The sequence below is a fragment of the Miniopterus schreibersii genome, assembly GCF_964146895.1.
Source record: "Miniopterus schreibersii genome assembly, chromosome: 10".
Taxonomy (NCBI): Eukaryota; Metazoa; Chordata; class Mammalia; order Chiroptera; family Miniopteridae; genus Miniopterus; species Miniopterus schreibersii.
Window position 1 is genome coordinate 16,765,486 of NC_138110.1, and position 27,015 is coordinate 16,792,500.

General features: G+C 36.7%; 1 protein-coding gene across 22 annotated transcripts in view; it reads left to right on the plus strand.

Moving 5' to 3' along the window:
• Nucleotides 1-27,015, plus strand: part of TCF4 (transcription factor 4) — a 331,234-nt gene that overhangs the window by 211,146 nt on the left and 93,073 nt on the right. For 17 of the 22 annotated variants that reach the window (XM_081150304.1, XM_081150294.1, XM_081150309.1 and 14 more), the window contains 2 exons: nucleotides 1,732-1,861; nucleotides 2,324-2,373. The exons of 1 other annotated variant lie outside the window; for it this stretch is intronic. In XM_081150304.1, coding sequence (XP_081006430.1) covers nucleotides 1,732-1,861; nucleotides 2,324-2,373 — 180 coding nt within the window. The remainder of the gene's footprint in view (nucleotides 1-1,731; nucleotides 1,862-2,323; nucleotides 2,374-27,015) is intronic. 4 more of the 22 variants (XM_081150286.1, XM_081150305.1, XM_081150285.1 and 1 more) reach the window with 1 other exon arrangement.

Here is a 27,015-nt window from a genome sequence, read left to right on the forward strand (position 1 = left end):
AGAAAACTGTATTATAACGAGCTCTAAATTTTAGTCATTGCATAACATTTTGACATCTTAAATTTGGAAGAGGCAGTAATTGAGTGTATGGATGTCAGATATTTATCTGCTATATAATCTGGCTTTTATTGGCTATTTATGTGGTAAATATTAAGATACTTGCAATGAGCTTATTACTCAAAATGTGCTTCCACCCTAAAATTTCATCCTTGAAGTTTTATTTTGAAGTAAGGTTTATTATGTATCCCTTCAAAAAGTCTAAAACTGGAATCAGGCAAAGGCAAGCTTGTCAGTGGCTGATTAGTCCTTTATCTATTACTCATCCAGCACTCACAAAATCCCTGGGAATGGAGAGGGTCTCTTTATGATATTTAGCTATATGGAAGTGGAAAGGGGAGGTTTGAATTTTGATTTTCCAGCTTATGGGTCATATTTGACCAACTGCTTTCACTAGCAGACATGCCACTTTGTTGAGCTATTTAGGACTCAAAAAGACTGCCTTAATTTAAAACAAGGACCCTTTGTTTTAGTTGGTGACTGCCTTGTGAAATTTTTCAGTTCTCAGCGGGTTAACCAGGGAACAGGGGCAGAGTCATAATTGGCCTATTTAGAGTATTTTGCATGTGAATAGTGTGTTAGTGAAGCATCCCTAAGTCTGTTGTGAGTGACATGGTGATTAGAATTTAGATTAGGGAAAACACATTCTGTACTTTATCAAGGACAGTAATTAGTTCAGTCAGTAAAAGTTGATTACAAGTAACGATAAAGTTAGATTTTTAGTACTTAATTTTAAAATTTCTTTATTAAATAGTAAATTTGTTCTTAATATAAATGGTAGTATCTACACTTGTTTTCTTGCATGTTAGAATAATTAAAAGAACAGTGAGTTCAATGCAGAGTATAATCAGGCGATTTATATGTTATGGGTAAGTTTCTCTGTAGTTTTTAGAAAATGTGATATTATATAATCTTTCATATGCCATCATTTTTGAACGTTTAGTAATTTGTCACACTGTGATAAGTTAATGATATTTGTGGAAGTTTTCTCGTGCTCAGGTAAATGTTTAATCTGTGGGGATGTGTTTCAGCCTCCGACAGCCCTCAAGAGGGCATTCTAAAGTTCTTTAATTTGTTCCTGTTAGCTTAGAAAGCCTCCTGTTTCTATGATTTTGGAAGTTAATGTGAGGATTTGAATTTCCTCGCGGTTCCTTGGCATTTTCCTGTCTGTGGGTGCTGTGTAGATCTGGAGGATGGTGCTGTGTCGATGCACAGGCAGAGCTCTCAGTGGACTTGAGGGTGTATCCACACTCACCCCGACGTGAGCAGCCGGGACGTTGTGTGTGTTCAAAAAATCCGATGATTCTAGGTTCTTGTTAAGAAAGGGCATGAATAGTTCCCAGATGTGAACTTGAGTCGAGATACAGAAAACATTAGTCTTACATAAGTGCCCTTTTCTTTTAAATTGTTAGTCGTCTTAAAAGATTAAAATATTGCTTTGAAGGGAATCACCTTCTACCTTCCTCTCCAAAGTGTAAAGAATTAAAAATGCACAAATTCTGTGCTAGCTTCTTAGACTGCTTTTCTTTTCCTTTCCATTTTGTTGTGTTTTAATTGTTTCAGCTTAGCAGATGCTGTTTTCTTCATTGCACTGGTTTAGTACTAACAATCAGTTGGGGGGTGGTGAATGTGAAAAGCTAATCTAATATGTTTGTTTCCCTTTTAACCTTTTAGCAGAGTCTCCTTGGAGGTGACATGGATATGGGCAACCCAGGAACCCTTTCGCCCACCAAACCTGGTTCCCAGTATTATCAGTATTCTAGCAATAACCCCCGAAGGAGGCCTCTTCACAGTAGTGCCATGGGTAAGGTATTCCTCTGTTTGAATGCCTGAGTTATTAGTAGTATTCTTTTTCTTTTCTTTCTCTTTTAATACCACCTTCTCATCCCACCCCCCAAAGGAAAAAAACAATCTTCAGATTTTGCTCAATTGTCAGACTCATGACTCCCCTGGGGTGGGTATGTTAACAACTTAGAGTAGCAGGAGAACTGTTATGGTGAGCACTTATTTCTTATGTTCTCTTGGCTGCCCATATAAGAAACATTTTATTTAAACAATCAAAGCATTAAAAAGTTAAATATCCGCGGTTTTATGAAAAAGGCAGAATTTGACTTCTGCCGGAATAAAAGGTGATCCTGGTGCCGACATTTTGCTAAAGTAACGATTTAAGAAAATCTGGTCTAATCTCAAAAGCTTCGTGGTTTAATCTGCATTAGTTAGAAAAATGGGCCTGCGGGGAGCTCACAGCCTCTTCATTTTCTTTCAGAGGTACAGACAAAGAAAGTTCGAAAAGTTCCTCCAGGTTTGCCATCCTCAGTAAGTACTGCCTGTTTCTGCTTTGCTTGTTTGGTTGTCCTGAGGTGCGAGGGCAGGAGGCGGCGCGGTCCCAGCGCGGAGCGGCGGGCTCACCTGGCCAGCCGCGCCCCAGCCAGCAGCGGCTTCTGGGAGGCTGCGTGGCTGGGGGTGTCCGCACGCCGGCTCTGCGGGGAGCCTTGAAAAGGTGCCTGAGGTCCAGGAGTTTTACCTGTGCACAGCTTTGGAGAGAAGGGGTATTAGCTTCATGCGCCAGTTAAGTTCTTTGTCAGTATTGTGATGATTTATGGATTTGCATGCGAAAGGAGATTTGTGGAGGGGATTTAGGGAAAATTTACATGGGTTTCAGCCCAGAGTGCAGAGAGAATGTCTCTATTTTCCAGAGAGGTTACTGACTAAAGACTGCAAAGGTGGCTGCTTCAGTAGCCATTTGTGTCTGGAGCACCAGGTGACAGCCAGGAATCCAGCTGCAACCGAAGCATGCTGGGTCTTCGGGCGGGCGTGCAGGGGTGGCTGAGGCCCACCCCCAGGCCCAGCCAGCATCTCGCTCGGGCCACAGTGAAATGCGCAGATCTTATGTTCATTTCTTACAGGCATTTTCAAATTTAAGGCCCTAGATATTTTACTTACAACTGTTCTATTTCTGATAATTTCTTCCTCATATAGAATAAAAACATGAGTTCTTCTCATCTTGTTTGCTTCCTTTCTGTTCCCCTCCTTTCCTTCCCATGGGCTAGATATTGTCATTTATTCCTCGGTTCTGTAGGACACTAGTTAGTATTCTTTGAAAAGAGTGATAATGGGCTTATTATAAGCTCTCATACTCTGAAATAAAATTGTATTTAGGTTTCTGAAAATACTAGTCAGCTTGTATATTAGTTTTATTTTATTTTTAATACATTAGAAGGATAATAGTTTCTATAAATGCACTGTTAGATTAACCCAAACGCCTGTGTATTTGACTTGATTTCAGTTTAGTTCATCTAAAAAATTATTAAGCGATTATATCAGAATAAGTCTTATCAGAAAAAAAAATTGCATGCTGATTATCATAGACGTGGTCATGTTGAAGAGGCATCACAAAATTATCCATAAATACAGAAAAATGTCTGTAAATAGAACTGCCAATGGCATATAAGATAGTGACTTTGGGCTGCCAGTAAGTCACTTAAAAACGTACTGAGTGCTTTAGTCTTTGCTTTTTCTATGTTGTATTGAAATCGACTAATATCCCCTCAGGTTTTTATAAGCATATTTTAAGCTTGAAGTTTGTGGTGGATTTAATGTAGATGAAACTTTAGATTTGAATAGCTTTATGACAACTTGAAATGATATAGTCCTCACAGCTGTTTATAGTATTAAATACAATAAGTGAGCCTCTGAATGTTCTGAAATGATAGAGTAGCTCCATGGTATGAAAGCCAAGCAAAACTTAAAGCTGTGGTGCCCTGTTTAGGCCTCATATTCTAATACGTACAGTTTGTTTTTACCAGCGCTAAATACTGCAGAAATCTGCAGTCTCTAAGGTGTGCTTTGGTGTGGCATCAGATACTGTCTTTCTGCTCATTCATCGCTAACAGCAATTTCTCATAATTCATTGCAAATTCTTAAGTATTTCCGGAGGGAACTGGCCACTGTAGAGAATTTCACTGGTATAGTTTTTTGCTTTGCTACGAAGACAATTTATGTGTTGCTGATATGTTGTCATATATTAGAAATGTTAAAGTTGTTTCCCTTCTGAATAAATCTGGAATTAGAAATTTAGTTCGCATTATTTACTTTTGGGTTTTGGTGGTCAGTTGAAGAATTACTCTTCATAGTGAGTGTATCGTGGCTGAATGTTTTAATGGTCCTTGTAGGACATTCTGATAAGTAGGGTACCTTTCTGAAGGACAAGTAGGGAAATTCTGTGGAAATGCAAAGTGGGTCCTTTTGTGTTTTTCTGCCTTATTGGCATTACTTAAAAATAGTCTCAGCCCTGTTCAAATAGCAGTTTAACTTAGTTTATATTAGTTTTGTTGCATATATTGATTACGTGCGTTGCCACCACACAGAATGTATATTTTATTTTGATCCAAATAGATGGTCTATAGGAGACACTTGTAACACTTTTGCCCCAGTACATCTATATTTCGGTATTTTTAGATCTCTGCTATGCTTACTTTCTTTTTAAGCTCAAATCAAATTATGAATATTTATTTGACAAGAGATACCTCTAAAACTTGCTTCAATATGTGTGAATATTTTTATAACAAATAACAAAATTTGCAGGTAATAAAAGGTTTCCTTTGGAGTAATTATGACCAGATAAAGACATTTCTATGTTTTCTTCCATACACATTTACCATAATAAATAGTAATAAATCTGTCACAATCTTGTGTGAACTCACTTGTTTTGTCTTTTCAAAATGGGTCCTTTCTCTTCCTTAACATAAAAAAAGAAAACTGTGACATCTGTAATCAGATATCATTGATGACACGATTGTGGTCTAGAGGCTTTTGCAGCCATTAGACTGGATCTTATAGGAAATCAGGAGAGAGGGGCTTGCCGGGCCCTGTTTTTGAAAATACTGCAGCATCTATGGGCGAGAGAACACATGAGCCTGGCCCAGCATCGAGCCATGGATCTGGCAGATTCCTGAACATGGGTCTGCACTGTGTGCTGCATCTAGAGCCCTCCAGTCACTGTGGAGCGTGGCAGTGATAGGGTGGCCGAAGAGCCATCCTGTGGGCCTGCGGCACAGGCGCAGTGGCCAGGAGGAAGTCCGTCCCCCGGGGAGCAGGGGCCTGCAGTTAGGGCTAGGGTGGTGTGTTTTCTTAAAGGAAAGGCTGTGTGAAAGGACAGCTCTAACTGCCCACAAGAGCCCTCCTTAGTGCAGCAGAACATTTTCATGTTCTCTGTTCAAGTTTTAGGATGTTGCTCTTTCCAGTCACATCCCAATTTCTTGCAGCCCTTATCTGGTGATGAGACTTTAGTCATAAAGCTTTGTCTTTTCTGGATGCCAGAATTTGTTTCTCTTATTTAATTTATTTACTCTACTTATGAACTTTTTATATGTTTGATTTCAACATCTTTTTAAAATCGTTTTAAAAATCATTTTCTTTTTAAAATCATTTTTCATCTTAGTATTTTTCAACTTTACTGTTCTTTCCAGCAAATTCATCTTTGTATAACCTAATAATCATACATATTAAATCATGAATTTATGCAGAAAAATATCATGTGGAAGTTATGTGGAAAAACCACTTTAAATCACATTTTTTGGAAAAATGATCCATGGTTCTTAGAAGTTAACATAGGAGCATTAAAATATAGAAAGCAAAAATTTTTCGTATTGTGTAGTTTGAAAATATTTATTCCAAACACAAAGACAACCATAGCCTTTCAGAAACATTCTTGTGCCCACCAACATGTAAATACATAAAACTTTCATCTTGTTATAATTTGCAATGTTTCAAAAAGATAGACATTTTACCAGAAACTATTAATAACTACAGTCATTTCACTTTAGACATTGGTGGAATCTGTCTCCACTTCTATTCCAGTTTTGAATTCACTGTCACTCTCAGCTCAAATCCCTAGAACTTTAGACTTCTCTAGAAATAAGAAGTTTTATCCTTAGAAATAGTTTATGAACTCTCCTATTATTAAGTGGTCCTTTATTCACACTGCACTTTTCAATAAAGTATATTTTTTGTGTTAAATTGCAGGTTTGTTTGTTTTTATGGTGGTAGTGTTTGTGTGTTTGTTTTTTGTTCTGAAATTTAGGAGGATCTGCCAAGCTTTGTATTAAGTGGTCAGAGATAATTTTGGACAAACGCGTTTTAAGGAAAACAATCTACTATCATAAATATTCTAAAGTAAAATTTAGAACCTCCAAGAAAATTTGAGACGTGAGTTAATCGTTATGTAGATTAGACAAATAAAAACTCTATGTTTATGAGATACCAGATACAGCAATTTTCATAAGGAAAGAATTTTAAATCAAATAAAATCTTCAAGTTTTGATAGACTTTCTTTTACATAGAGATTATTAGAAATACCAGGGAAAGATGGGTAATGCTGATGACATTAATTGCTTTGTATATTTTCCATTATATAAAAACCCTTCCTATTTGAAGGTTTCAAACATGTTGAGTTCACACTTGAAGTTATTTTGAGAAAAGACCTTTTTCTCAAATGCAGGAAGAAATCACAAACAATTTAAAAGAGAAGTTGGTAAATTGTTTTTTCTTATTTGAAGCCTGGAAATTTTATATGATCAAAAAACTCAGTACTTAAACTGTATAATTTCCCCTATCACATTTGAATCTGATCATAAGGAAATCACAAAGATGCTTTATCATGTCAACCACATTTGAACTTCAGTGATAACACAACTTTTGTTCAAATGAAATTTATATGAAGTTTAAAATGAACTGTCAGCTCCCTGGGCTCCATCCTGAACGGGCAAGTCTGGAAGTGCCATCCAGCTGTATGCTGAGATGTAAAAGGAGGGGCCTCTTCAAGGATCGTTCCTGGACAGGTAGATACTTTGCGAAAAAATATAACTCTAGACGTTTGCATTGAAATATTAGGATAGTTCACAATATTCAACTTTAAACTTAGTATGCCCATTTTTCAATTAAAGATATTGAAATGTGAAGTTTGGATATTAAACTTGTGCTTACTAATTATGAAAGTGGATAGGCAGGTGAAGGATAATGCAATTAAATCATCCTAAATGAAGGGAAAATGTATTATTCACACAATTTACATAGAATGTGTAATGTGACACTGGGGAACACCTTGAAATTTGACAAAATATTCACCACAGAGTATTTATTTTGTGCAGTTAATACTGAATTCAGTAAACCAAAGGCTTCAGAAGTTCAGCATAGTCATTGTTTCTGTGAAAAGCAGTCTTATTCTCGCCATTGCAGTTAGAGGTTATGCTTTTTATGAATGGCTGGCTATGAAACAAATGTAGGAAAATCTCTATATTTAAGTTTTCTTTGGGGGTTCTTATTAAAACTATTTCAAAAGCATACAAAATTGATGCAGATATATAACACATAACCATTTGGCATTCCAGTCTCTGAGGAGTTTGCTAAAGTTTTCTGTGTTTTTGGAATACTAGCATTTAGTGTAAACTGGAATCATTTGTTGAGAAAGGAGCATACCTTTCAGGAAACTTAGTTTGGACCTTACTTTATCACTTGCATTGAAGAGTATGTTTTGATGTGAAGTCTTAGATGCCATCTGAGTGGTTTGATTATTAAGAAATCTAAGAAGCCACCACTGCAAGGCTGCTTGACCTGGAGAGAGAACTGTAACAGGCTTGCATATATTTTGAAATGATAAAAACCTTATTCTGTGGATTTATTTTATGTTTGTGGAATAATATAGATGGTTGGTTTAATATTGATTGACTACCACTTTTGTGAACTTCTAATATTTCACTGATTGAAACATTCATTTTGTTTTCTAACATAGTGATTTTTTCCCCTCATTTTTTTCCCTATCATTGATAATTTCTGCATTTCTAAGGTGTGTTTCCTGGTTTCAAATATCTAGAGTTGTTGCTTGAAAATAACAGATCAAAGTTAGATAGAATTTGGAGAGTTAAATACTCTCTTGTAAGTAGCAATGACCCTGGAAGGAATGAAGCGTCTCTTCAAAAGCAGCCAAGTTATATATTTCCTTGAAGCATAGTAAATTGTCGGGCTGTTGACAGACACTTGCTTTTTTTTCTGTTTTTTGTTTTATTTATTTTTTTAATAAATTGCACTGAATTCTTAAACTGAGCATAACGTTGCATTTCAAAGTGGTAGCATGAGATTCTCAGCCTTGATCTCGACCTTCCCAGGCTGTGTTTGTGTATGCGAGTGTGTGTGCTCATTTTAAAGGAGTAGAGCTTTTATAAAATGCAGTGTAAAATGTGTGGTTTTAAATACTCGATTATTTTATCTCAGAGCAGCAGCATGTGAATGATTCCCATTTTTAAAGTTGCAGCTGTTGCAGGGGTGCAGAGCTGTTTAGGACTTTCATGCTTTGCTTGAGCTTATGCTCCCTCTTCAGAGAGTTGAAGGTAGTGCAGGAGATTCTGCATTTTGTAGAATTTCAGTGTGGAAAATATGATTTAAGTTTTGGTGAGAAGTTTATATTCAGTTCTGAAAGAATGGGAAAATAGATTTTGAAAAGTACATTTTAATAATTATATTTAAGTGTTTTGATGACACCAGCTATTGTCTCTCTAGTGTAACTTTTTCATCTGAGGAATTAATCATAAATCTGTTACTAGGGTTGGAACTTGATATATAAGCGTTTACTTTTAGAGTAATCAGAAGAGGATCTGTGAGTATATTGTTCCACTAAATTTATTTTGAGTATTCAGTGGAACAGAAGATGGGGGACATTTTTTGCTGAAGTTCCCTTCATAGCGAATTGTAAAGAACAACTTTTGTTCCGTTGCTACCATTCAGTTGTGTTTGCTGTGACGGTAGCTAAAAGGCATTTCCTTTGTGGAGTATGGACACATGTTAGAAAGACTTATATTTTCTCCGAGAAATGACCCTTGTGGTACATTCCTCACACATACATGTAAAAACTCTCACTGTCACCACTTACTGTTGCCGCTTTAGACAAATGCTGCTTTGAAACAATGATTTTGATATTATCCGAGAACGAGGGCCTAACTGTCTCGAGCAGCCTCCTCCCTCCCAGCCCATATCATTCTAAATATGCCTCCTGGATTAGACTTATAATAATATTGTAATGGCTTCATTCTACCGATTGGCACAGTGTATCATTATATCATTAGCTGCTATGAGAAAGCACTTTCAAGTAGGTGGCTGATTTCTTAGCGCTAATGTTTTCAAGTAACCCTGTTTGGGGAATTCAGTTGTTTCACAGGTGCTCAGGTGTATTAACCCAGGGTACAATAATATTTTCTGGCTTGCTCATTATGAAATGAACTTGAAGCACAAAATAATTCAATAATAAGTAGCGTATAAAAACTGGGGCTTTATCATAAGAAAGTCTAATAACTTGAGATGTTAGCAGATGGGCTAAAAATAAAATTTGTGAAGGATGCAGCAGTGCTAAACTCATTTCTCATTACTACTGAAGCTGAGCTTTTAAAAGCATGTTCATAGCCTAGTGATTAAGATTCATTAAATCAATTTGAATTTTGTTGTTGTTGCCCTCACCAGAGGATATTTTTTCCATGGACTTTTTAGAGAGTGGAGGGAGGGAAGGTGGGGGGTGGGGAGAGAGAGAGAGAGAGAGAGAAACATCAATGTGAGAGAGACACATCGATTGGTTGCTTTCCACATGCACCCCAATCAGGGCCTGGGAACAAACCGTCAACCCAGGTACGTGCCCTTGCCTGGGAACTGAACCTGAGACCCTTTGGACCTCAGGTCGACAGTAACCACTGAACCATGCTAGCCAGGGCTTGAATTTTTTAAATCATTAAGCTAAGTAGAAAATAAGCCTATTTCTGTAACTATTACAGAAAATAATAGTTTCAAATAGTAATACTATTTGAAAGTATTGTTATGTAGTAAAAAGGTACAAATTCTGCCATTTAATATTAAGACATATGCTTCATGAGTGAAATTTTTTTGCCAAAGCCTATGGGTTCCTCATATAATGCCTTTATATGAATTTCATTTTTAGATTATACAAGGCATTGCCACACAGAATCTGCAGCTTAATTGATAGTGGTAGGCAAAAGAAAACAGAATTAAGCATATTTATGATGGGCGTATATAGTTGGAATTACAAAAATTAAACCCCAATAGGTAATTATTTTACTTATAGGACAAAATAATGCTATTTTGTTTTCCCTTCAATCAATTGCATCAGCAATTTAGCTGTTAAGTAGAACCCTAAAATAAACGAAGCACCCAGGGGATAAAGCATTTTCAGAAGTTTTCATTCATTCACTCACTCATCTCTTTCTTCATTTATACTCATTCAAAGTACATTGTTCAACTAAACGAAAAACTAGACATACCATGTATCTCTGAACATTTCTTTCTCTTCTGTGTACCCTTTATTTAAATCATAAAGCCTCATAGCTAAGGTTCTTCATGTTTAAGGAAATTCTCATTGTTGTCTCACTCACATCCAATTTGTGGAAATGGCCTTAGCATTTTAAAGAGCATAAAGTCTGGCCTTTTGAGACAGTTGTGCAATCAAAAAATAAAATAACACACACTATAGCACAAGCACTTTCTGTTCCTTAGGGTTATTATGTAACCACCTTGAAGAAGAGAAGGGTCTTGTTTTGTATACATCTTTTTTGTCTCATACACGCTTAATTCATTGCCTTATGCATAATACTTTGAAATATATTTCCAATAACTAATATAGCAATAAAAGTGGTATAGCAGAGTGAAGATAACACTACACTAGAAATAAAGAGCTCTTCCTAATTTCATGTGTAATATTCTTTGCTCACTCACCCAGTGACCTCAGTGAGATCACATACCTATTTCATGGTCTACAAAATAGGTATAAATAGTGCCTGTTTAATGAGATGATGTTGGTATACTAATACAGCTTTACTTAGTGTTTACTCTGTGTCAGACATGAGCACTTTGCATTTATAAAATCATCTAATCCTACAGCAGTTCTGTGAGGTGGGTACTACTGTTTATTCATGGCTAAGGAAATAGAGACCCAGAAGGGCAAAGAAACAGTTCGCGGTCACAGCTAGTAAATGGCAGAGGTGGTATTGAGACCTGTACCACCAGTCCCCAACATTTCTGTTATTCTTAATCACGATGCTGTGCTCCTCATAGCTATTGAGAGTACTCTGTAGCCCCAAAGCCCTCTGCATCCTGGTGGTTGTTCATTCAAGCATGTATTTGATGATCTTGAATGAATGAAATATTCAGAAGTTTCATCTCGCTATAGAATGAGTCTCAGTGTCCCTAAGTAGTGCACTAGTTACAATGCATAATTTCCTCCCAGTAGGCAGATCCACTAGAAAGACCAGACAACCCAGGATAACGTCTCTAATAGAGAGAGTATGGTTTAGTGGTTAAGAGCATGGAGCCTGGTCAGCTGGGTTTTTACATGGCTGGATCCCTTACTAGCTGAGGCTTTGGCACATGATGTAATATCCTTAAAGTCTTCCTTGAAAAATGAAGAAAATATACGTACCTCTTAAGGATATTGTGATAAATAAATGACAAAATATATATAATGTGGTTAGCATAGTCCTGTCCCATTGTGAACATCTAAGAAATGGTAACAGCTAATGATAATAGTGATAAACACTGTCAGTGTTAACATTAGCAACAAGATACCTTCCTATCTTTGGCACTTGAGAAAAATTTAGCATGTAGCTCACTGGAGTAGTTAGTTATTTATTTAGTTAGTTAGTTAGTTAGTTAGTTAATAAGTAGCAGAGCAGAAACTCAGACCAGGGTCTCAGCTTGCATGCAGAAGAATTCTACCTAATGAAGGTCACTGGTTTTTCTGAAACTATGAAATACTGCAAGTACTTTCTGTATCTCTTTGTCCTTACAGCCCTGTCTCTGTCAGGCCGACATCCAGTCAGCCTTTTTAATCATTAGACTTCTCACTCCGCAGAGTTTGTGTTGGAAGTGTGGACTCCATCTTTTTTCTTTGGAAATGGGACATCAGTCCAAGATGACAAAGCTCCTCACACTATGATTTCCTCTGCCAATAGCTGGTTTATGCCTCAGTCAGCCCTGCCTCTAAGTACTAAGGAGATGGGTGCTGCTGCTTTCACACTCTATCAGTGTCGCTCGTTAGATGGCCAGAGCTGGGTCCTTCAGTGATGCTTGTGTCCACTTCCGTAGGCTGGCTCTGGCACCCTTGGAAAGAGAAGGTTAGACCTGGGGTTTTAATTCATCCGAGTTGACGAGGTGGGTGGGTGTGGCAGTTTGTTTCTCTTACAAAGTAAAACAGAGCTCAATTTGTTTAGGACTGTTTAGGTAAATTTCTAACATTAAACAGGAATATTTATACAGATATTTTAAGGCTAAAGTCAAAGAATTGCTGGATTCTGGCCTTCGCCACATTGTAATGTGTTCTCAATGCCATTGATGAATTCATAAAAGTATTTTTGCTTGTCAGCTGTGGGAAACTTAAAACAATTTTTTATAAGGGTTTATTACTTAACTCTTGCATTTAAGGGAAAAAAAATCTAGAAAACAGGGTGGGGAAGAAAGAGCATGGTCTCTGCATTCCACCATGAATGTCTTTTCCCAGCCAAGTTTTCATTCACTGAAAAACTAAGCACCACTTTGGGTTCCTCGGGAAGGGCCTTTTTGTCTGGTCCTCCTTCATGTCCCCGAGCAGGCAGAATCTTTCCCTGGGAAGCCAGATAGAGCCGATGGAGCCACCCTCATCTGGAGTCATTGCCACCTTGTGGATTACAAAGGATATTGGTTTTCTTCAAACTTCCATTTCAGTGTGGCGTTTTGTGGCATGTACACTTTGGCAGTGGATTGCTGTGTTCCTCACCAAAAGGATCCTCGTTTGTTCAGCAACACCTCACTTCTCCACTCACAGTTCACTTACAATTCTGATGAGAGTGTTTTTCAGGAAACACACATTTCACTTTTTGACCTAGGAGCATCTGTTAGAATTTTTTTAATACTACTTTGGCATTCTGAAAGTGTTAATGTCGTTCCTATCTGTTTAATGCTATTTAGGGATATTTATGATCACCTCTTGGTTACTCGGGGTAAAGAGTGTCGCAATTTTTTTTAAACAGACAGGAAAGCATTCACATGAGGAAACAGATTGCTTTAAACATGTGCTTCCTGCGACAGTAAAAAGAACAAATTAGATTTAACACTGTGTGATGAATGCACAAGTGTGTACGTTTAAGCTTTTAAAAGCTTTATGTTCAGTTCTGGTCACTACAAAAATGGAGTCATTTGTAAAATTTAAGGATGCCTCTGTTACTCTCAGATTCCTGAAATGCCCAGAAATTGAGATCCCCTCCTGATGACACCTCATTGGAATCAGAAAAAGCTTGCTATGTTACCGTTGGAAAGGAGACCGTTACAGGGCACAGTCAGGTTAAACCAGGTTAGAGCCCGATTCCGTGCCTTTAGCAGAGAAACCAGAATGTGTTGGACAGAAGGGGAGGATTTTACTACCCCTTCCTTTCATGAAAGAAAAATAAGAAAATCTGATATTTACTTACTAGCACCTACTGAGATTTAATTGCAGGAGAAAAAGACTCCTTTTCTTATTTCTGTGAGTCAGTGCGTGCTCAAGTGTGCTGGCTGGCAGGGAGCGACTCGAATCTCAGTTAGTATTTCTGGTGAGCCCGCGTGTGGCACTGGCAGGCATGGTCCTCTCCCCACAAGGGGCTCGCCTGGCCGCCCTGCCTGGGTCCTGACGGCGCTGTTTCCCTCCCCTGCGCTTTCAGAGCTAAGGCTCACCACCTTTCTGGCCAAGGCAGGCCAGGGCAGTGTCCCTCAGGGGAGAGCGCATAGTTTGGGGACATCTGACTCTTATATCACATACTGAGGTACTAATATCAAAACAGACTGCTTGTCGTCGCATGCTGGGGCAGTGCTTTTTTTGGCTGCCGTGGTTGAAATGAAATGGGCAAGCTGTAGTCCGCTTGGCATGAGAATGGGCTAAGGGAAGCTGGGAGATCAGAGTCAGACTGTGAATGCAAGTAACAGCCAATGGTTAACTTCCTTTTTGTGTGTCACTTGGCAGCGATGAGACTGATGGCGAGGTTTTTTTTTAACGTGGGTGAGAGTTCAGAGCCCTGGGAAGAGCCGTAGACGCTGTTATTGTGCTTCCTCATACAGTTGACTTGTGATTTCTTGAGGCCACTACAGCTGTTCCAAGTGCCAGCTTCAGGAGCTGTATACATGGCTGTCGGACTTCGGGTGAAAAAGGTAATCAGATGAGAGGTGATCCACACAAAATCTTGCTGCTGATCACGAGGAAGTCAGGGAAATCAGATTCTTGCAGAAAGCAACAGAGCCAAAGGATAATGTCTGCATGTGAATGGATGCTCCCTTGTATGCAGGCACCAGAAGATATTTATAAATGATCACTCTCTACATCCCTCCTCTTCCCATCACAGATTCAAATCAGTTTTGGACTGTCTGGAAAATGCAGGGCTAAAATAGACAGATTGAACTCAGATGAAATTACCTTCTGCTTTTTTGGGAGGTGGTTGCTCTTGGGTTAGTCGCATTATTTTATTTGAAGAGTCATTTGGAAGACAGTTTGGGAGAATTCCTAGGCTCCCTCAAGATTTCCCTCCCATTCCTCTGTTTGCAAAGAGCTTTCCCCAAAGGCGAAAAGAGCGAGTTGCCATCTTGAGTGAATTGTATGTTTAGTGAACACCAAACAGTCTCCAAGTTACCCTAGAATTTTCAATATATCTAGTTGCTTTTAAATACTATTTATTCCCCTAACCATTTGTCCAGAAGAATATCAGTAGGATGACCAACTTCTGACAACCCTAAAAGCAGGGAAGGAAGCTTAGAAATAGAATACCATTTGTCTGGTAATTAGAGTGTATCTCTTAAGAGTTCGAGAGAATGCTGATTAACCTTTCTGTTCCCACATTCTCACATGAAATTAGCACACCTTTTAAATTATTATCTAGTATTTAAACACATATTTTTGAGCCTTCTTAGTGCAACAGGTTCTGGAGATAGTAAAAGTGTGTTATAGATTTCTGAAAAACTTCATTTTTCTTACATTTTAAATGTTCTGTTTGTGCAAAATTTCGAGAATCACCATAAGGGCTTCTTTGCATTTTTAATTTAGTAACTAACATATGAATAAATTTGCATATTAATTAGTTGCAGATTAAATCATGCATACATAATTGCCTCCTTACTGTGTTTAATGTTTGTCAAAATCTCCAGCCTGGTTTGATGGATGTCGTATGAAAGATTACAATTTGATGTACCCTTGGAAGTATTTACACCAATAATGCAAGATTCTTAATAGCAGAATTCTCTAGTTATATACAGTTACTAATAAACATGTAAGATAGGTACATATCCCTTTGACTAAAATTTTTTCCTTTGCACCAAATCATTTACTATTCATAATCATTAATGCATCTCCTAATTATACAGCATATGTCTGTTAACCCTTTCATTGCTGGCCTTCAAGTCGTAGCTTCTTTCTTTTTTTTCTCCTCAAAGCAAATTATTTGATAGTGTTCTAAAATTACTGCATTACCCTTTACTTATTTCTCTGCTAGTATGTGGACACACCTCCTTTGCCACTTTAAACATACAGCTGAGAATTACTATGATCACTTTGTATTTTCCAGTTAAAAACCAAGATATGACCCACGTGCACACACTTTGTAGCGGATGGGTTTCTGCCTCCTATTAATGCTGCAGATGATTCAGATATTTCAGATACTTCATGTTAAATGGTAAAAAATATATATGTAGGTAAATATGTATGAATCATACATTTTTCAAAAAAAATATATCATATGGTGTATATATACACGTACATTCTATTTAGGAGGGTAATTGTAAGATAAGTAAAATTACTTAAATTGTATTTTATTCCATTTGACTATTGTAATGTATTTAATGAATTATCATCAACTAAAGGATGCCTGTGATTTTGTGTGTGTGTGCTAAGACTTAGATCTCTGCAGCAGAAACTGACTAGAGAATAGTGATGCTCTTGATATGACATAGTTAAAAAACACATATGCCAATAAGTGTTCTTTTTAATTAATTCCTCAGGTATTTAATTTTTTTTCGTTTTATTTTACTTGTGTAAGGAGTAGACCAACTGGCATATTTTTTCTATTTTGATGCCTAAGCTGCTTATCACACTGTATTACCCTGCATTAATGAGTATTCCTACTGTGCAAAATTCTATCAAAAATGATGGTGCGAATGTCATTTTTAATTGGAAGTTTATACAGTCAAATTTATAGTACACAACAAAAAATATGTACATAGTTCTGCTCCAAGCCTTTTTTAGGCTATTGATCTTTTTGGTTTAAGTATATGTTATTATCAATCTTACTTAAAATTTAGTTTGAGAATCTGGACAAGTATTAACCATGTTTGTATTAACACCAGTTTGGAGAAGAGAGGGAAACTAAGGCACAGGGCAGTTATAATGGCTTTTAATTATAAGAGGAACAAATATAGGAATTATCAAGAGTCTAATTTCAGGGATCCCTTTAAACATGAAAACTTGCTAACCAATTTTTATGTTCCACAGAAGTCATATTAGCTGATGTCTGTTTATTTTATTGTTGAATGCCTTGCATTTACATGCCTAGTAAAGAGACAAAGGTTAAAATGCATCCAAAGCATGAGAATCTGAGGTCCTTTATTTGATTCTTACATAGGAGAAATAACACATCCTCACCTCAGGATTACTTTTTTCCCCCTAATCACAAGGCACAATGAGCTATTCATTGATTTAGCAAAATAGTCTTTTGCAGCACACAATATTGCATTAAATTATTTAGCAAAGAGAAAAACAAAATGAAAGCTGCAAAACTTACAAAAGGAAGCAAACAGTCAGACCTGAAACATCATATTTATCTAGTCATTGTGCCTAGGTAATTCAGGGCATATGGTATGTAAATGATTTTTTGAGATCCTTGCCAAATCTACACACGGCGGGATAAATTAAAGACAGGTTTCCCTGGGTGTCAGCCCCACAATTGTGGCCACACACTCTCCGCGCTGATGTGTTTGTTCTGTTCTTGTCTTTCAGCAGGAGCATCACACAGCATTCAGTGGCTAAATCTGGTCCACTTCCGGCTTCAAGACATTATTTTTAATTCCTAAGAATTGACTTCATAATTAAATTTGAAATGTAATACCAGTTTGCCAAAATTTCTTTCTAACCCCACATTTGAAAAGTAAGATCTGAATATTTCATCAGTCTGTATTTGGATATTAACCCATTTAGATGGATATCTTTGACCATGGAAATGATATGCCTCTTAGCCAGTGAAGAAAGGTGTTACTAAGTTTTGACTTTTAGGATTAAGATGTTTTCTAGAATTAGCAGTGAATTGTTCTGAACAATAATAATTTTTGTTCAAGTTAGCCCAGTCATAATTTATGAATTCAACTTCATGACTCAAATGACTAATATCGGTTATTTTTTTAAAATCATTTTGAACTACATGCTCTTCTTTCTAGAAAAGTGAAGGCACTGTCCACTTCCATTTGAAACTCGTTTTATGTAGCTAAGAGTTTTTACTGTTTCCTTTTTTTTGAAATGTATTTCTTTTCTAGGCTGAATGTCTTAGCCCATAGTTTTTAATACTTTAAACTAAGGACCATTTTGATGTACCTTGGAGCTCTGGAATTGGAGATTTTCACTAGATATGATGGCACATCTTTTTCTCCTGTGATAAATCGTTAAAATATACGAAATAGTGCATTTACTCTGAAGACTCAATTCTAACTACAAGACTTAATGCTATTAATAAAAGTTATTTCAGGGTATTGTAAAGTGTGTGCAGTATGATTTAGAATGTTACGTTGTTTTATTATTAAGAATAATGCTTTTACTAAATCAAGCTGCTATTTTTTTTAAAGATAATGCTCTTATATTACAATTTTATTTGAATTAAGAGTTTCGATTCCGTCCCTACTATTACCATTTCATTTATGAAACACAAATAACATGCTAGTTATTGTATGGAAATGAAATTCAGGTCAGTCCATGTCCATTGCTTTGTCAATTGGGTAAAGTCAAGGAAAAAAGTACCCTTGAGGTCAACATAAATCAGTACCTCTTGACATAGATCCAGTTTAAAAGTCACACAAGTGGTCGTGGTTTCCAAGGGGTTCATATAATTATTATGCAGTTCGTAGCCTGTGAACTTGGACAAAGTTTTGAGCTGATTATTCTGTGACTATCCCTTGGTTCAATGAAACTACTTTGCACAGCTGTGCTCCCAACTCAACAGAGAGCAGAAATAATATTCGCTGGAAAATAAGCTCAGTCAGCCTTCCAACTTGACTGGGAACTTGCAGTCGTGAAAACAACAAAATGGATAATCACAGTGAGATTACAGAGTCCAGATTAAATGTACTACACAGTAGGGTGCATGTCCCGAGTTTGCTTACATGGCTCAAGCACCATGAATGCCAACATGTTAGCATTGTAGCCACTTACTGAAATTTTCAGTTTTAATGTCAGTCATTGGGCAACCTTTAAAAGGAAGCACTTTATTCAAAGAAATTAAGGTATACTGGGAAAAGTGGAGGTGAGTTGAGGTGGTGTTCTTTTTTAAACTTTTGCGTTTTGGAGGTCAAGGGACTTAGATAATAAAGATAAAACATCTCAAGTATTAAACCAGTCTGTTTTCATGCACTGGATGATTCAAAATAACTTAGCAGTTTTCAGTATTTTTCTAAAGAAAAGAATATGAAAAGAGAGATGAATGAAATTTGCATCTCTACAAACGACTCTGCATAGCAAATCTAAGATTCTTAAATTTTCTTACAATCATCGAAAATTAGGAATTTTAAAGGAAACCCAGACAGATCCTTAATTATTGCATTGCTAGCAGGTGTGTCTATGATGATATCAATAAGTTAGGAAACTTACTTAAAAAAAGGTACAAACAACTAAAATGATAAGTTATTTTAGAGTTGCTTTCAGACAAAATTTCTTCTTACTTAAGGGTATTGAAAGTGTATTAACTATTTGTGTGTTACACCTAGTAAATTTTAGCTAAACCTGACACATTCAGCTTATTTCTTAAAAAGATACAGCTTCTGCGTATATAGATCTCAAGTATATGTCAAACCAGTCTTTACAAAATGTTAGTTCCTTTCTCTTCGAATTCTGGTCAACAAAATTCCATTAATCAAATATGTATATTACAGAGGTAACTGGAAACAGAGAAGTATGATTTCTATGGTTAAAGTACCCTGATACCAGCCAGAGTTGTGGGGAGAGACTGACAATTTTGTATCATCATATATCCATTTAGCATACAATCGGTTTAAGGCTCAAGTGTCAAGTTTTAAAATTCAGCAAATATTTATTGCACACCTATTCCATGCCAGGCGTCCAGGAGGGTGCAAAGCAGTAGACCAAAGTTCCTGCCATTGTAAAACAGCAGGAAGAGATACAAACAGCTACCAGTAATTGTCCAAGCTAGAGTTCATTTTATGGAGCCCAGCACCACTGATCCACCTTGTGGACTAAAAAAAATTATAGTGACTATGACCCTTAAAAGTCCGATAATTGATACAATCACATAGTGTATTATAACAATAATGTATAATATGGAAATGAAATCAATTACAGGATTTACTGTAATTGTAGGAGAGTTTCTTTGTTATCAGCATTTTTTTGTTAACAATGAAACAAAATAACATCTTTTTTTTAAGTTTTTTTAATTGTTTCTGTGGTGCCTGAAATCTGGTTAAATGGACTGTGTTGGAAAGGACAACAACAAAAGTTAAATATGTGGAAATGACATGGAAAGCACCTGCTGCTTTGTTTTGTTTTTCTCCACGTCATTAACAAATAATGGCTAGCCATAGGAGACTGTGTTGTCCATCCAAGAAAATGTTTATAAAATTGAATTTTTAATGTAGAATATAGATAAGTGTGGTGGGGGCCATCTACCAAGAGAAATTAAAGAATACATGAGACAAACAGAAATCTGACTCACACACTCTGAGTGGTAGCCCAGTGTCAGCTCTCAAAAGTGACAATGCATGTATCCATTTTTATACCTTTGGCATAATGTCGATACTATTAATTATTCCATTGAGAAATAGCCACACTGTACAAGGGAAAGGAAGATAAATTAGATCCTCCAAACCCCCTTCTGTGGAGAGTGTATGCAAATGAATGCTCTCTGCCGGCCCAGCACATAAAACTCGGTTCATCCCTGGTCTTCAGCTGTTCATAATCCAGGTGAGGGAAAGGCCAGGCTCATAAAATCAAAAGTAACAGTTAGACCATATGAAAACTAGGGAACAGTTCATTATAGTATGTGTTCGTGTCAGTGTTTTATCAGTATAAAATAGCTCTAGCTCTATTTGAAAATTATTGTCTAATCGCTCATTTTTTTATTTCATGAAGACTTGACTTGCTCGTGAATTGGAGTTACAGCTGGCTAAAATGGGCTTTTCTGACAACTCCAGACTTGATGATTTCTGTCATTGTGGGAAGGAAGGAAATAAATCTCTTTGTGTTCCTCATTCACTCAGTGAGCAAAATGTGATTGAGCTCCTATTATGTAGGGAGGGAGGAGCAGAGAAAGTTAAATCATAATCTCTGCTCTTTAAAAAATTATAATATTTGGGGACAGTAAAGTACGTACATAATTTATTTAGTAACAATTGATGGCATTAAGCTGCTGGAGAATTCTACATTCTAAAAAAGGTCCTTATCTGGAAGTATGGACAGAACTTGACTGAGAGGTGCAGATGGGCAGATGAAGGCAGAGGCCGCAGATTGGCGAGTGAGCTTCTGTCTAGCAGCTTCTGCTTCTCTGCCCTATAGTTGAGCTTTTGCTTGTTTAACTGCAGGAAACAACTTTTGATTTTTCTTTATATTTTCAAAGATTGGTTGTCCGGAGACATCTCATTATAATAAAAAACCCACACAATTTCAAAGATGGAAAAAAACTCTTATGATCACAATTTAACACTTATTTGAAACATTTATTTTTAAAAGTAAATAGAGATTACATCCACTTGTACTTACTTGGTCTGAGAATCAGAAACTTTACCTCTTTCAGAAGTCATTAAGACAACAAAAAAGACAATTTGTTTTATAAAAGTTATTTTAAATTGTTTTTAATTTTTTAATTACAGTTGGCATACAATATTGTATTAGTTTCAGGTGTACACACCAGTGATTAGACATTATATAACTTATGTTTTACTTTTTCATATTTAATAATTATCATAAAATATAATCATTTGTTTAATTATAGTAACAGTGGCTTTATAGCAGTGCTTAATTCTGAGAAAGCTTGATGGGCACAAAAATTTTTTTTTTTTTAAGGTGTGCTTATTTTTATGGTATGCGAAGTTGATCTGTTAAGCAAGTTGGAAGGACACAGCCCACGTACAGAAAGGGTATGGCGTGAAGTACTCTTATGTTCATTGTGTTTCATACCCTCTCCTGCACACAACACATTTTCTACATGGTGGCACTAAATAGCTAAGGGCCCCGACCTAATAAAAAACGCAGCTTGCAGGCTCTGACAGATGATAGAGAACAGGTCACCTTCTTTGGTAAAGGAAATGTCCGACCGGTGATAAGGGTGGGAAAATTGACCTCTTTGGGATTTTGACTGACTTTAAATAATTTTTAGGTTTTATGTTCAGAAGGCATTGGATAATCATTTTCAAAGAAGGCAAAATGCTGACATTGGGAAACAAATCCCCATGTCAAACAAGTAGAGGCAACTTCCATGCGTCTCCTTTGAAAGCAGTGAGTTGGCAGGTTGGCCCTGTGAGCGGTGATGCTCCTCTCACTAGGAAGGCACCTTCTAGGCCAGTACTTGCCCAGCTCAGAGGAATGCTCATAATATCATCACTGCCCTGTGCCTTTGGGGCGCTCCTCATCTATACCTGATTGGGTTGGCCTAATAGGAGAGGCCAAAATTTATCAATATTAAATTTTTGCCAAACAGTATTAAAATTAATACAGTATTAATACAGTATTAATTTTAATACTGTTTGTGTTCAATGAAAGCTGATGAATTTATTTGTTTTATTTAGTTAGAAGCTCAGAATTTACCTTAATTGCAACTTTTCCCTTTTAAAACAATTTTGTATGGGTTATCCATGGAATTTGCAGTAAGCTCTTTTCACTTAGTGGCTGGTGATGCAGAACTGGTCTCACCAGTCTCTTCATGGTTGTCTCTGAGTTTATGTACTGGGTGGATGTATAAGTGATTATGATTAACAGAATGAAGACATCATTTAAATTTGAAACTAAGTACTTAAAATTCAAGGTCATTTAAAATACATATATATGTTTTTACTGACTTCAGAGAGAGGAGGGAGAGGGAGAGAGAGATAGAAATATCGGTGGTAAGAGAGAATCATCGATTGGCTGCCTCCCGCACTCCCCCTCCTGGGGATGGAGCCCACAACCCGGGCATGTGCCCGACCGGAATCGAACCGTGACCTCCTGGTTCACGGTGGGTGCGCCACCGCTGAGCAACACCAGGCAAGGTCATTTTGAGTTAAACAATACAACATTTAGGTCAGGAATGCACCAATGACCAGCTTAAACTTCTAGACTATGGATCGAACTTGAGGGAACGTAATGTCTCTCGCTCCTTTCTCCTTGAAATACCATTAATTCTTACTCAGAGGCTGGTTGCCAGTTACAATAAAAAGTGTTTTGGGCAGAAACTTTATAAAACAGGAATATAAATAGGATTTCAATAATGGATGTGCATAGGATGCTAATTTTATAGCCTTCACTTCCACTTTAAAATTTATTTTTTTCATTCTTTTTTCCTACTCTTTTTATTCTGTTTATAAGAGATAGTCATTAAAGTATTTGAAAATTGTGTGTTCTCTGCTCAGCAATTTGTTGTTCCACTTGCTCAAGGATGTCAAACTATGAAATGTAATCAACAGTTAGTAACCTCAGGAAATTGTTAGAATTCCCACCCCAAAGGGGGTTAAAAAGCCCTAAACAATTATCCTATTTAGAATCAAAATGATTTTCAATTGTGATATTACATTTCCCTTTGATCATTGAGCAGTGCTTTGGAAGCACAGTGTTTATTCACAAATTTTAAAAAATTGTGTACATCCTGTGCCCAGATTCCAATCTGCTTCATCAATCCACTTTGTCAAAAACTTCTCAAATGGAATCCTTCATCCAGACAAACAAACAGACCCAGGATTTCCCTTTTCGGGAATTCATTTTTACATGTGCATCAATTCGACGGAAAAAACAGTTGCCGTCTTATTTCATTCTATTCAGGTGATTGTGGTGAGCCGCTAGCGCTCTTCATCTAGGAAGTGCCGCAATCTGAGTCAGCTTCCTCCCTCTCTGTTTTTATATTGTCCAGTGCGATGCTTCCTCATTGTACCAAAATAGAAATGGTTTGTTTTTGTATCAAACTTGGAGACTGGCTATGGATAACACTGGGTTAGGGTAAAGGAATTTTTTCCCCCCTGAACAACATTCCACTTATCCCAGGGGAAAGAGATTAATGTCCTAGGGAAAAATAAGAAACATAATAAAGTCTTTTTTCCTTAACTGAAATACCTCTTTCGGTTGTCAGAAGTGTCACTTGCATTATCTTTTTCTAATTTCATTTGATATTTAAGAGGTGTGGTAATAGAATAAATTTATGAATTTTGCAATTACAGATCTTTACATGAAATTGAGGAAGGAAGAAGTGAGCTTCAGTTTGAATCATGCATGCTGTTTCCATTACAATTGAACATAAATATGTATAAATTCTGGTCTTGCAACTTACTGTTTCACTTTACCAGATCTCACATGCCAGTAGCTACATGTTCTCCAGCCTGTAGGTTAATACCATTTCATACCTCTGGCTCATTGCAGTTTGTGTTATGTTTATGTGGGCAGTGCCATACTCATTGTATTCTTTACCACAGAAACTATGTAGAAAAGTGGGAAAATGACTCGAATTAGATCAAACTGCATACAAGAATTTGGGGACCTATTTTTTACACTTATTTTATATGCTCCTGTATGTCACCAAAACAATATATGTCTGTGTGTTTTCATAATACCTTACAAAGCAAAATGAGAAACCTGTTTCTTCTGAAGAGAAATACTGCCACAGAAAGGCAAAAGTCAGATATTTATGGAACAAAAGTGTGGTTAAAAAAATAGCCCACATTGCTTACCTTAATAATCAATGTGAATTACATTACAGTCAATATGACTGACTATAAGCCATCTGACAAGCCAGAAAGAAAATACATACTTGATCATCTGATAAACCATTTGGATGTCTACCTGTGAACCCAGGCCACATGAAAGTAGCCAATTAAAGCTAACAATAGGAAGTTGCTGATAAAAACCACAAATAGAAATGAGATTTTACAGTCTATGCTGATATTTTTATACTTTTCTCTAATAAAAACATCATCCAAACTAAACTTGTCTGCATTTGAATCATACAAATACATAATGCTATTGTTCCTGATAATATCTAAATGGTGCCAAGAATGAGCTTATGCCACTGAGAAGATTGAGACAATTTGTGTTTTCTCTCAGTTCTTCCTGTTATGTGGATTTACTTCAAATAAATATTTTTTATTTATATGACAAGTATATTTACATAAGTATTTTCTCCATATGTATGTATATTTTGAAAAAATCGTTTAAGATAATTAGGATTTCCATTGAAGAAAATAAATTTTTTAAAGAGTAGAAAGCTTGCTAGCTTATTAAGAGAATATATTTTACATTCTAAAGATCTCAATTCAAAGAAATACAGGAATGTGTGTGCAAAAAGTTTGTGTTTACTACTAGACTGCAAGGCTGTTCCAAGTTACGCTCATCAGAGAAAATGTGTGTGTGTGCGTGTATGTGCATCCTCGTTTTTGATAATTAAATCTTTTATGAAGTTGTACTCATAGTTAATAAGGGCTTTTGTCGTTGCAGTTCTTTAATTTATAGTTTAAGATGGATATTAAACATAAACTCTCTTTAGATACAAGTTATCACCATTTATTAACTTTTTTAAAATATAGCAATCCATGTATATGCATTTACTATCTAAACATCAACAGGAATTTAGCTTTGGGATTAAACTACTTGTTTAGAGTGACTCCTACTGGAGAGTTAAAAACTCCAATTGTTTAGCTCCTAAATAAACTCAGTAATACGTTCTTTTTTCAGTGGATAAGGGTAGCTTAGATAACCTCCTTTCCCTGATTTGGCAAAATTTACTTTACGTTTAAATATGAGAGCATAGACTTTGATACTAAAGCATCAACAGAAATTATATTTCAAGTACATACATGCTGCTCATGCCAGTAGAGGTATGTGCTCTAAAAAGTTGTGTGAGTTGATAGCTTTGCTCACTAGAGAAGACTTTAGCATGGTATTATGGTTTTATAATTTTTTTCCCTTTCAGTAGACTTCTGTTACCTAAGTCTGTTTTTGGTGGAGATTGTTTTCCCACTGCTCTGTAAGGCACCCTTGCATAGAGGAAACAGAAGAGGAGGGACCAGGAAATGTACTCTTCATTTGTAACATGCCACTGAGATGCTGAACTAGGTGTCCTCTCATTTACGACTCAGAAGAAGTGCTTGTGTGAGGATGAGGGAACTAAAACCCAGACCTATAAGATGACTTGGCCACTGCCACACTGCTGTAGAGTAGCAGGTTTGTGTTCTCATACAGACAGGTATGACCCTCAGGTTTAAGACCTTGGTATTTTATAACTTTGCTCTATCTTTAGAGTAGGAGTGATAATACCTATCACCAGGTACTATTATGAAGATTAAACGAGTGTAGGCAATTGCATGTTCCTTAAATTGTATATCATGTACATGTATCAGTTAACTGTTTTATTACCAAGACTTTTGGATGGGGTGGATATTTACCTAAGGCAGTTATTTAATTTAGAGGTTTGCTTGTTCCCTGTATATCTCTGAATATCTGTTTTTATTGGGGTATGAAGTTTAGCTAATTCAGCTAGGCTAGTCAAAGGGAACAATATTATAGAACTAAAAAGTTATTATATGAAAAAAAATAGCTGGTCAGTGATTTAAACAGAAATATGTGGTTTTCAACTTTTACCAAGTTATATTCTGGGGGGACAGTGACATTCCCTCCATGTGATCATTCATTCATTCATTCATTCAACTACTTTATTACCTGCCTTCTCCTGGACAGTGTGGAGGGTAAGCTGTGCGTGTGTGCGCCTGTGCGCGCATTTGGTTTATTTTGACTTTGCAGTAACTGTGTGATGTCATTATTCAGGAAAAAGGTGGTACTTACTTTAATGAGATCTGTGTTTGGAAGTAGATAGTTCAGTCCCTTGCCCTGTAATAGTTTGGCGTCTTATTGTTTAACATGTGTATGATTACCCCTACTTCACAATTAGAACATTTGTCTTGAGTCCTATTTTTAAATTTTATTCCTCCATGTGGTCAGGTCGCTGAGGGCAAGGGAAGTGTTGTATATGTCACTGAACCCTGTGCATGTCCCAGGGTGGCCCAAGGTTCCTCACTCAAGTGGTGTAGAGTTTGAATATTTACTTACCCTTTCGTTCAGTCATTCAGCAAGTTTTTATTGAACGTCTATCCTTGGAGGTGCATTGGAGATTTCTGGTCAGATATCGCCCAAATTTCTCCTGACAACTCTAGGTATGTGTTCCCAGTTTCACCTCAAATTATATGTCAAGGACTTTTTTAGAAAATCACGAACTGTAAACTTTGGCGTATAGAACAAAGTAAGAATAAAGTGGATGAGTTTTAAGTGTCCAGTACTTCGAAGCAATAGTTATACTGGTAAGAATTTTTTTTCTCAAAGGGGACAGAAAAAACACGTTACCACACTGTCCTCACTGATGTTTGTATCTAACCGCCAGCAAGAGTGCCGGCTTACTCTTGTGTGTGCCTACCCTCAGTCCTTATCCTTTCAGTGATAACAAGGGACTCTTTGCCTAGCTACTGCTAGTTGGGTATCTT